This window comes from Galeopterus variegatus, unplaced genomic scaffold, assembly GCF_000696425.1.
Source record: "Galeopterus variegatus unplaced genomic scaffold, G_variegatus-3.0.2 Scaffold2723, whole genome shotgun sequence".
In the NCBI taxonomy this organism is placed as follows: Eukaryota; Metazoa; Chordata; class Mammalia; order Dermoptera; family Cynocephalidae; genus Galeopterus; species Galeopterus variegatus.
The window spans coordinates 116657-129074 of NW_007728834.1; the positions used below are offsets into that span (position 1 = coordinate 116657).

The 12418-nt window shown below is 38.8% G+C and overlaps 1 protein-coding gene across 1 annotated transcript in view; it reads left to right on the forward strand.

The window, feature by feature from the left end:
- The first annotated feature begins 7917 nt into the window (after positions 1-7917).
- LOC103598731 (eukaryotic translation initiation factor 2 subunit 3-like) overlaps positions 7918-12418 on the forward strand; it is a 24783-nt gene continuing 20282 nt past the window's right edge. Inside the window, exons 1-5 of the mRNA XM_008582781.1 lie at positions 7918-7997; positions 8600-8663; positions 9674-9801; positions 9892-10013; positions 11393-11487. Coding sequence (XP_008581003.1) covers positions 7929-7997; positions 8600-8663; positions 9674-9801; positions 9892-10013; positions 11393-11487 — 478 coding nt within the window. The 5' untranslated portion in view covers positions 7918-7928. The remainder of the gene's footprint in view (positions 7998-8599; positions 8664-9673; positions 9802-9891; positions 10014-11392; positions 11488-12418) is intronic.

Consider the following 12418-nt stretch of genomic DNA (forward strand, 5'->3'; position numbering starts at 1 on the left):
AATGTTTTGTTTCCCCTGGGTCTCTTGCATTTCCATATACATTTTTGGACCACCGTGTTAATGTCTGCAAGAAGCTAGCATTTTGATAGGGACTGTATTTAATCAGTAGATTTCTTTGGGGAGTACTATGGTCTGAATGTTAGTGTTCTCCAAAATTCACATGCTGGAACCTGATACCCCACGTGATGGTGTTAAGAGGTAAGCCTTTGTGAAGTGATGAAGTTACAAGGAGGTTCCAGTGAGTTTCCTTGCCTCTTTCACCACACGTGGACACCAGCAAGAAGGTTCCATCTTTGAAACAGAAAGCAAGCCTTCAGCAGATACTGAATCTGCATGTGCCTTGATCTCAGATAGCCTAGCCTTCAGAACTTTGAGCAATAATTTTTATTATTTTAAAATTACCCAGGCAAAGGTATTTTGTTATGGCCATCCAAGCAGACTAAAACTGTGAATATTTAACAATAAATATGAAATCTTAAAATCTGTGGACACAGACTGTCTTTTCATTTAATTAGGTCATTTTTCATTTCCCTCACTGACGTTTTATATGTTTCAGTGTCCAATTCTGGCATGTCTTTAGTTCAATTGTTTTTCCTAAGTATTTTATTCTTTTTTTTTTTTCCTTTTTGTCTTTTTTCGTGACTGGTAATGGGATCGCATCCCTCAGTGTTGCGCCCGTACCGTGCTCAACCAGTGAGCAAACTGGTCTCTATATGAGATCCAAACCCTCGGTGGGAGCGCCGCCACAGTCCCAAGCGCCGCACTCTACCGAGTGCGCCACCGGGCCGACCCAAAGTATTTTATTCTTTTTGATGTTAGTGTAAAAAAAGTAATTTTAAAAATTTTATTTTCAGATTGTTCATTTCTAGTGCGTACAATTGGTTTTGTAGATTAGCCTTGTACCCTGAAGGTTTGCTGAACTCATTTATTAACTCTGTTAACTTTTTGTGTATGAATTCCTTATCATTTTCTAAATATAACATCATGTTGTATGAAAGTGAGATAGTTTTACAACTTTCTTTTCAATCTGGATGCCTTTTATTCTTTTTTGGCTCAACTTTGTCCTGGTTAGAATTTCCGATACAATGTTTAATAGCAGTAGTAAAAGTTGGAATACTTATTCTAAATCTAAGAAGAAAGCATCCAGTCATTGACTGTGATGCTAGGTCTAACATTTCATAGATGTCTTTTATAAGGTTGAGGAAGTGCCTGTTTATTCCGTAGTTTTGTCATAAGGGATATTGGATTTTGTCAAATCATTAGTGTGTGTGTCTGTGTGTTTGTGTGTGAGAGAGAGAGAGATGGAGAGAGACAGAGAGAATATTGTGGGGGGGGTTGTTATTGTTATTCTACTCACCTGCTATATTACATTGATTTGGTCAAACCTTTCATTTCTGACATCAATCCCGCTCTTTTGTGACATATAATCTCTTCGGTATATTTCTGGGTTTGGTTTGCTACTGCTTTGATAGGATTTTTGCACATACATTTATTTATTTATTTATTTTTCCTTCTTTTGTCTTTTTTCGTGTCCGGCAACGGATCGCAACCCTCAGTGTCGCGCCCGTACCGGACCGGACCGGCAACGGGATCACAACCCTTGGTGTTGTGCCCACACCTCGCTCAGACAGTGAGCGGGAACTGGTCTGTATGTGGGATCCGAACCCTCGGCAGGAGCACCACCGCGCTCCGAAGCGGCGCACTGTAGCAGTGCGCCACCGGGCCGGCCCTTCACATACATTTATAAGGAATATTAGTGGAAGGTTTTTTGTTTTTTGTTTTTTCCTTTTTGTCTTTTTTCGTGTCTGGCAATGGATCGCAACCCTCAGTGTCGCGCTTGTACCGGACCGGACCGGCAATGGGATCACAACCCTCGGTGTTGCGCCTGCACCTCACTCAGCCAGTGAGCGGGAACCGGTCTGTATGTGGGATCTGAACCCTCGGTGGGAGCGCCGCCGCACTTCCCAAGCGGCGCACTGTAGCAGTGCGCCACCAGGCCGGCCTCTAAGGTTTTTTGGTTTTTAAATTATTTCCTTTGTCATGATATCTTTGTTTGGTTCGGGTATTAGGTGATACTGGCCTCATAGAATGAGTTGGGAAGTTGTCTTAAAATGCACTTAGTCTATTTTGTGTTGCTATAACAGAATACCTGAGATTAGATAAATTCATTAAAAAAAAAAAATTCTGGTGGGAGGAAAATCCAAGTAGTATTGCACTGCCATCTGCTTGCCTTCTGGAAAGGGCTTTGGTGCTGTTCTGTATCAGAACATGGCAAAAGGCCAAAGGGAAAGCAGACACATTAGAAGTGGCAAACATAAGAAGAAGAAACCTTGCTTTATAACAACCTGCTCTCATGGATAATCCACTCTCATTAGAGCAAGAACCCACTTAGTTCCATGAGACTGTAATAATCTACTCATGAGAAATTCACCCACATTACTCAAACACCTATGACTAGACCCTACCTTCACCACATTAGGGATCCAAATTCAATATGAGTTTTGATAAGGACAAATCACATCCAAACCATAGCATGTTGCTTTCATTTTTCATGTATGGTGAAGCCAATACATCAGATGATTATTATTGAAAAAGATAGCTTGTTACTCACCATTCAAACTGAATACATGAAAAAGAGTAAAATACTCAGGCACATCACACCATGTAAAGGACATGTAGAGAAGCATCAGGCTGAGTCAGGAGGCAGAGGGAGTGAGGGAGAAATGTGGACAAGTCTTTATTGTGGCTTTCACGGGAAAGATTAGGAGAGGCAGGGTAAGTAATTTCCAAATATTTCTGATTTTTTTCCAAATGTCCTTCTATTATTGATTTTGAAGATAAAAATTGTGTTTCTCCATCTTTTCAATTTATTGAGACTTGTTTCATGACTAGCTCATGATTTACCCTGGAGTATATCTTTGAGGACTCAGATGATGAACTGAGTACAAAGACTTTAAAGCAGAAATGATAAACATGTCCAAACAAGTAAAGAAAATCTAGTTAAAATTATTAAAGGAATATGACCTCATCAAATAAAAAATATCAATAAAAAGACATGTTATGCAATCAAATAGAACTTTGGAGTTGAAGTTTTCAAAAAATAATGAAATATTCACAAGATTATCCTAAAAACAGTTTTGAAATGGCATAAGTCAATAAAGAAAAAACAGAGAGGTAAGGACAGGGGCTGGAGAGTGATTGGCTGGGTCTTGGGTATAAAGAATAATTATGATTTGTAATAACAAATATGCTAATAAAAATTTTTTTAAATAAAGGAAAAATGGGAATAAAAATAAGCAAAACCTGTAAAAAACAGCAAAATGGCAGATGTTAATTTAGCCAACAGGATGTCACAGATGTAGGTATATAGTAAAAGGAGTACTTAAGGATGACAGGAAGAGTCCCGGTTGAACATGTGGAAAGACAGAGTCACTATTACCTCAGATTAAGAAGACTGCAAGAAGAGCAGTATTATGATAACAGCAATTACCAGGGGGTTTTCCTTATTTTTTTTTCCTCTTGCAAATAATATGTAACAGCTTACACAAAGCAGGATTGAGGAGGTGAGGGAAATGAGGCATTCCATTTGACTGTTTTAAGTTTGAGATATTAAATATACAAGCGCAGCTGATGAGTACATATTTGGATAGATGAATCAAAAGATCAGAGCTGGAGATGAAAACATTTGGAATTAATTAGAATACAGATGATTATTTATATTACCAAAGACTTAGTGTAAATAAACAAGAAAGTACAAAACATGAGCCTTGGGACATGCCAGTACTAAGAAGTAAGGCAAGGGAATAGGCTACAAAGACTAGACAAAGCGTGTGGTATTCTAAAAGTTAGAAAGATACTGTAAGTTGCTAAACATCGATTATTAATAAAAGAAGAAATTAATATCACTAATTTAACCAACTTTATTTACTTTGAAATACAGTGTAAACAATAACCCTTTGTAAATGAATAAAGCAAAAAGAACAAAATCAAGTAAAATCATTTTGTCCTCTCTAAAACTAAAGGTAACATTATACTTTAGAAAACACAAAAGACAAGCCAAGGACATCTGTGCGAGCACACATGAACACACACATATCCTAAGAGTGGATGCGTTAGAGTTGTGGTGAGTTGTGACAGTGAAGAGCTGTTACACACTATTTGCAGGGTGAAAAAAATGAGGATATTCCCCCAAGTAATTGCTATAACCGGAAGCACAACTTTAGGGTGTTGGACTGTGATTAAAGATTAGAGACTGGATTGAAGCTAGATTTGGTAGTTATTTACTGGTTCCAACACTAAATTCTCAACAGTGATCATCTATTTTGGGATATTTCTTTGTTAATACAGGACAGAGAGGAATCTTAAGTAGGTCAGTTCTAGCAACCTCCAAGCATTTTCTATACTTTACAAATTTTCAATTATAAATTGGTATTTAATAATTATTTATTTAATATTACTATTACTTCTGATTGTCAAATTATAATTGTATACATTTTTTTCTTTTTTCTTTTTGTCCTTTTTGTGACCGGCCGCACCGCGCTCAGCCAGTGAGCGCACCAGCCATCCCTATATAGGATCTGAACCTGGGGCGGGAGCACTGCTACGCTCCCAGTGCCGCACTCTACTTAGTGCGCCAGGGCTCGGCCCTACATTTTTTTTTAAAGATGACCGGTAAGGGGATCTTAACCCTTCGTTTGGTGTTGTCAGCACCATGCTCTCCCAAGTGACCTAACCGGCCATACCTATATAGTGATCTGAACCCATGGCCTTGTAATTGTATACATTTATGTAGTACAATGTAATGTTTTGATATATTTATACAATGTGGCATAATTAACATATCCATCACCTGTCTTACCTATCATTTTTTATGGTGAGACATTTGAAATTTACTTAGTTATTTTGAAGTACATAATACATTATTATTGACTACAGTCACCCTACTGTGCAATAGCACAGCAACAACTATTCAACAACTGATCAACTCCCCATTCCCTCTCTCCACCTCCACTTTCCCCACCCCCTCCAGCTTCTGGTCACCATTCTTCTATTCTCTACTTCTCAGTTCAACTTTCTTAGATTCCACATATAAGTGAGATCATGAGGTATTTGTCTTTCTGTGCCTGGCTTATTTCATTTAGCATAATGTCCTCCAGTGTCATCCATGCTGTCACAAATGAGAGGATTTCCATTTATATGTTTGTATGCATGCATGTATTTATGTGGCTGGCCAGTTCAGGGATCAAACCCTGGACCATGGTGTTATCAGTACCATGTTATAACCAACTGAGCTAACTGGCCAGCACCCCCACCGCCTTTTTTTTAAAGGCTGAATAGTATACCCTTGTGTATATTGGACACTTATATGTTTCTATATTTTGGCTATTGCGAGTACTTTTGCAAAGAACATGAGAGTGCAGATATCCCTTAGACATACTGATTTCAGCTCCTGTTAATACACAGTCACACACAACATAACGTTTAACTCATGATGGTCCCATAAGATCATACTGGCTATACTATACAGATTACGTGTAGTAGACTATAAAAATCCATATAGTATAGCTATATATCATATATCTACAGGTTTATTTAAGTACACTATGATGCTTGCATAGTGACAAAATTGCCTTATGACACATTCGTCAGGAAATTTTCCTTTTGTTAAGCAACACATAACTTATGTATACTCAGAAGTGGGATTACTGGGTAGTATGGAAGTCTATTTTTAGTGTTTTGAGGACACTCCATCCCTTTTTTCTATAATAACTGTAATAATTTACATTCCCAGGAAAAACTGTAAGAGTTCCCTTTTCTCCACATTCTCTCCAACACTGACCTTTTATCTTTTTGATTTTAACAGAAGTGAGGTGGTATCTCACCGTGGTTTTAATTTGTATTTTCCTAATGATTAGTGACACTATGTATTTTTTTGTGTGCCTCTTGGTTTTCTGTTTATGTTCCTTTGGAAATGTCTGTTGAGGTTTTTTTTGTGTGTGTGTGTGATCGGTAAGGGGAGCGTAATCCTTGGCGTGGTGTCTCCCGCACTGCGCTCAGCGAGGGAGCGCACGGCCATCCTTATATAGGATCCGAACCCGCGGCCTCGGCGCTCCCAGCGCTGTACTCTCCCCGAGTGAGCCACGGGGCGGCCCCTGTTGAGGTCTTTTGAATTTTTTTTTTTTAAGTGGGTTGTTGTCTTTGTATTCATCTGTTTTGAGTTCCTTATATATTTTGGATATCAGCCCCTCACCAGACGTACAGCTTACTAATATTTTCTCCCATCGTGTAGTTTGTTTCTCTTCACTTAGTCGCTTCTTTTGCTGCAAAAGCTTTTTAGTTTGATGCCATCCCTTTTTTCTATTTTTGCATTTGTTTCGTGTGCTTTCAGTATCACAACCAAAAAATCATTACCCAGATCAATGCTGTGCAGATATTTCACTACGATAAACAGGTATTTATAATTAGAAAACATAAATACAGATAACTAAGGATAACTACTTTAAGGAGAGCAGGGGAAGTTTCATACAGGAATGTATTCGCTCATGCCCGGTTGGAACGAGGGCTGAGTTTCAGACCGTACAGTAAACTTGAGAGAAGACAGAGCATTGCCTTGAGAAGGAGAAGCAGTAAAACACAGTGACTATAAATTCGAGCTCCACTGCCTAATGGCTGATGGACCATGAAAAGTTAATCTAACTAAATTTCTTCCAAGTAAAACCGAAATCTACTTCAATGGACTGTTGAGAGGATTAAATAAAACCGACACTTGGAAAGTACAGAGTACCTCATACTCAGCAGTTATTCTTATTTATCTCTACCTACGTTTCTTAAGTTTATGAGAGAAAACTTGTAAAGCACAAGATGCTTGGAGAAAAATTAAAATCACTGAAAACTTCACCAGGCAGAGGTGGGCAGTCTTCAGAATTTTTTCACTGTACTTTCAAACCACGTTGGAAAGATTAAGAACAAAATTTTTTTCAAATTTAAATACTGATTTATTGGTAATTTTTTCATCAAAGGATTGGGTTTTCTTTTTCTTTTTTTTTTTAAAGGTCACCGGTAAGGGGATCTTAACCCTTGACTTGGTGTTGTCAGCACCACGCTCACCCAGTGAGCGAACCGGCCATCCCTATATGGGATCCGAACCCGTGGCCTTGGTGTTATCAGCACCGCACTCTCCCGAGTAAGCCACGGGCCACCCCGAGGATTGGGTTTTCTTAAAACCTATTTTCTAGCCGAGGATAAACACTCTGAACGCAGTATAGCGTCACCACAGACCGCCTCCCTGGTCCTAGAAATCGCTAAGAAGAAGGCGGGACTTTGCTTTTCCCAGCCCTGAACCGCTGAGCCCTTCAAACCTCCGCGGGAGGGTGTCCTCTTGCAGCCCGCCAGGGGCTGCGCGGCGCCGTGCGCGTGGCAGGCTCAGCACGCAGCGTTCGAGCGCGTCTCTCTTTACTGAATAATAAAAATACGTTCAAGCAAACAAACTAAACAAACAAAAAAGGGGACGTTCCCTCCCTCTCCTGTCACATCCTACGTAAGATTCCCAGACTCCAGGAAACTCTGGGCAAATTCCACAGGAAACGGAAATTGTTTCTCCCTTGCAAGCGTGCCTCTGAGTTGCATCACCCTCCTTGTAAGGAACTTTTTATGGGGCTGCCCTCAGCGTTGCCTGCACAAATATCGAACAGGTCTGCGACCAGTAAGTCCTAAAACTTTGCGTCGTGTTTTCTAGTACGCCTGCCGGCACTCACTCTGCAAATCCAAGCGGAAAGAAGGACAAGAAGTGAGGCCGCTGCTGCACCGGTCAGTCTCCTATCCAGGCGTGGGCCCTAGTTAGCCGTCCCGCCTCCGCTGCCCCTCCCTCATAAGAGGGCCTGCATAAGGTCAGGCGGGCTCTGGGGCTACTTCCTTCCTCTCGGGACAAGATGGTGGGGCGTAGAACTGCAGTGAGTTCGGGTCAGCCGCATCTCTATCGCCAGGATCTCACCACCTTGGTGAGGGATCGCTTTGGGCGGATGCGGAATGAGCTTGGGTGGTGGACGGTTGAGTGTGCTGGGAGGCGTTGGGACCAGGCCTTGCAGGGCTGTCAGAAGTATGAGTGAAAAGGGATCCTGGGAGCGGGGCGTCCTAAGCTCCGCCGGCGCTACTGCCTGTACCGCTGTCAGTCGCGAGCGGGACAGCGGGATGCGATCGTGGAACCTCGAGCCTATAAAGGATTCAGCTGAAATGTCGTGATGTTAAATGTAATTGAGAATTTCATCTCTGAAGGTCGGGGAAGGAGCTTTGTATTTCTAGTAAATTTATATAGAGAGAGTGTTGATAACTCTCCTCGGTGTTAATGTTTCCGAAGTTTGGGACTTCCAGATCTCCTATAGTGAGTAAAGGAGGTAGTCGTCTCTTTTGTAAGTATAAACCATTTTTAAATCTCTTTATTCCTAAAATTCCTTGTTTGAATAGACGACTTTTACAGGAAAGCCTTTTGTAAACACCGCAGAGCGAAATAGGTGGTGGCTAGTTTAGTTAGCTAAAGAGAAGGCGAAGGTAAGTCTTGGTTTGTCTTCCGTTCAGGGCTATAAAAGAAAATGTTTCCTTGCAGGATGTTACCAAGTTGACTCCACTTTCACACGAAGTTATCAGCAGACAAGCCACGATTAATATAGGTAAGAATGACGGACTGCATGAAGAGTACTAGAGTTCTAGAGTCCTGACTTGACTGTTTTCCGACAGGGAATTATAGGAGGATTCAAATACTTAAGAAATAGATTTGAGCCCTTGTGAGCAAGCACCTGATAGACTTCTTGAGACACAGAAAGAATACTCTTTCATTTCTGTCTTTCAGAGTAGATGTGATGAAAACACGCAGATACATGAAAACGCAGTATAGTGTGATGCGTACGTAGTAGTTAAGAGGTGAAAATGCTTACTGCTTTATGGTAAAAGCAGTGTTTGTAAAAAGGTGTTACTTTTATAGGTAAATAAGCCGATATTAAGTAGCGTATGTTTTTTTCTTAATTGACATTGTTAGAAGGGAAGTTGTGCTGGCTGAGTGTAAATTTTGTATATTATACTGTTATGTAAACAGGACAACTTAGTAAGACTCAGTTATTAAAAAGTTATATAACATACCACTCAAAACTGTTATTCTCATACTGGGATTATTTTCTAGTTCATTGGATTCCTTTTTTTTTTGTATTAGGGCTTGTCAGACTTATTCTATTCACCTCACTTTGGAAATGTATTTTAGCAAACAAAATTCTTTTTTGGAGTGTTAGGGGGTGGGGGAGGGTTGGCTGTTCAGTGATTAAATCCAGTACTTTTGTGTTATGAGCACCATGCTGTGACCACCTGAGCTAATGATGGCCATCCGTTACCAGGCAAAGTTTTGTGTATCTTTCATGGAGTGTTTAAGTGAAGGTATCTTTTTTGAGATTAATGCATAGTTTACATTACAATGAGTATGGTTTGTAAACAAGGTGTTGAGTTATATAAAATATCTCTTCAGTCATATCTCAGAACAAGTTTTGTGTAGAAAAGGTATGTAGAAAAGGAAAAAATGAAATAAATATTGATTATAGATGGAAATATTTTCAGTGAGTTGTAGCTTTGCTTTTTCTATCAAAATATTTGGTGCAATTGGGTGCATACAAATTAGTTTTTTTTGTTTTTTTAGGTACAATTGGTCATGTTGCTCACGGAAAATCCACAGTTGTAAAAGCCATTTCTGGTGTTCACACTGTCAGGTTCAAAAATGAATTGGAGAGAAATATTACCATCAAGCTTGGATATGCTAATGCCAAGGTACATTGTATATTGTGAAAGTAGAAACTATTTTACTTTAATCGTTGAATATGCAGATGACAAATTCGATCTTTTTATTGAAACTTTTAGATTTACAAACTTGATGACTCAAGTTGTCCACGACCAGAATGTTATAGATCCAGTGGAAGTAGTACACCAGATGAGTTTCCTACAGACATTCCAGGGACCAAAGGGAACTTCAAACTAGTCAGGTGATCATTTTTATGTTAAGCACACTTTTTTGTCTTGTGCTTGTTGAAATATATAGCAGAGATATTAAACAGTGGTTGAAACATAAGGTTAATGTAAATGCATTTCTGACAAAATATATAAGAAACCTTGAGTAACACTTTCTGGCCAGGTGATAATGCCAGGTCACAATTGTTGCTAAATAGCTTCTTCTTTTTTTTTTTTTTTAAAAAGATGACTGGTAAGGGGATCTTAACCCTTGACTTGGTGTTGTCAGCACCACGCTCACCCAGTGAGCAACCAGACCTTGAGTAACACTTTCTGGCCAGGTGATAATGCCAGGTCACAATTGTTGCTAAATAGCTTCTTCTTTTTTTTTTTTTTTAAACTATGTTGTTATTGTGTATAATGAATATAACTTGAAAAGCCAGTTATTTAAACCTAGCTAAAATATGTATACAAAAGTTCATTAATGAAGAATCAACACGTAAGAAGAATGAAATTATTAGATTTGATGGTTTTTTTTCCAGACTACTTTAGTTTTAAATGTTGTTGTTTGTGTGTCTTAGGTAGGAGAGGAGCAAACACATCTTTAATTATTTCTTTTTTGTACTTTAACTTGTCTCCCTTCTATTTTAGGATTTTTAAAGTTTGTTTTATTTATAAATGTTGAGTATATACTCAGACTATACACACATTTGTATGTAATACATACACACTAGATAAAACTATAAAAACAATGGAAGAAAGTGGAGGGGAAGATCTTTAGGACTTATGGCTTGTTAAGGCATTATTAAACATTGCACTAAATACTACACTTAATAAAAGAAAAAATTAGTAAGGTTCACTTTATCAAAATTAAAAATGTAATTGCTTTGCAAAATACCCTTTTAAGATTAAAAGACAAGCCCAGACTGCAAGGTAATATATGTAAATCACATGTGTAATGAAACTAGAATACATAAAGAACTCTCAACACACAACAGTAAAAACAAAGGATCCAAGTAGAAAACAGGCAGAAGACATGAAGAGCGTATGTGGATGGAAATAAAACACAGTTCTTAACAATTCATATGTTTTGGCTTTAAATCATTGTTATTCCCAGTATATTGTATATAGCCCATGTCTTCACTTTGATTGGATTTGGGAGTTTTCCTAAGCTTATTTAGAATCTTGTCTGTGTGATTTATATCTGCACATAGCAAATTTTATGTTCTATGTAATGATCTTCAGTCTTTTTAATTTAGGTGGTAATCTTATTTTGAAATTCTGGTGGCCAGGTTTTGTGGCCATTTTACTTTGCAGCAAGATTACCTTCAAAATGATCTAACTATGAAGCCTGTGTCTCGTGTGTTTAAGTATTAATTGATATGAAGGTTGATTGTTATTTCTCAATTGTTAGACATGTTTCCTTTGTTGACTGTCCTGGTCATGATATTTTGATGGCTACTATGCTGAATGGTGCAGCAGTGATGGATGCAGCTCTTCTCTTGATAGGTAAATATATCAGAGCTAGTTTGGATAAATCAATGTGGGGTCAATTTGATATAGAGTGTTAAAAGAGAACTTAGGGCCTTTTAGATAGCATAAATGGGAATTAATAGGTCATACAAAATATTATCCATGCCAACCAATTGTAAATACTAAACATAGTGAATTTGGGGTGATATCTTGTGAGAATTTATGTGGTAGTATGCAAAAAAAAATTTATTTTAAAGTCAACAGTGCATTTTTTTCTAAGTCATATGCTTTTATCCATTGTGTAATTTAGATTTTTTGGTGTAAAAGCATGTGTTTTCTTGCTTGTCTTCAGTATCTCTGGACCATCTATTGCAATATTGACATAACAGTTTTATTTAGCAGTTAGTCTGATTCATTTGAGATGCTGAAGTCAAGGCCCATTTGGAAGTTTTCAAGGGTTATACTTTCCTCCCTTTGTGACTCATTTGTTGTTGGATTTTTGTGTAGTTTAGCCAAATGTAATGTTATACTGCACAGCCTTCCACATAAGACTGCTTTCACTTCTGACATCAACTGCAAGTTCAAGGAGTTTCTGGAACGACCCTTAAGTCTGATAATTTGTTAGAATGCCCTACAGAACTCACTGTAAGATATAGTTCCAGTGTGGTTTATTACAGGGAAAATGACAGATTAAGATCAGCAGAAGGAAGAAATGCATAATGCAGAGTCCAGCAGGGTTCCAAATGTGAGCCAAACATTGTTCCCTTTTTATGGAGGTAGTGATTACTTTTTATATGTAAAATAATGCTAACCAGGCCTCTTCTTTACTACTAGGGCAAGGCCAAATGCTTTACTACATGAGGGTATACTTTTTCAAAAGCATGGTACACGGGCCGGCCCGGTGGCGCACTGGATAGTGCGCCGCTTGGGAAGCGCGGCGGCGCTCCCGTCCGAGGGTTCGGATCCC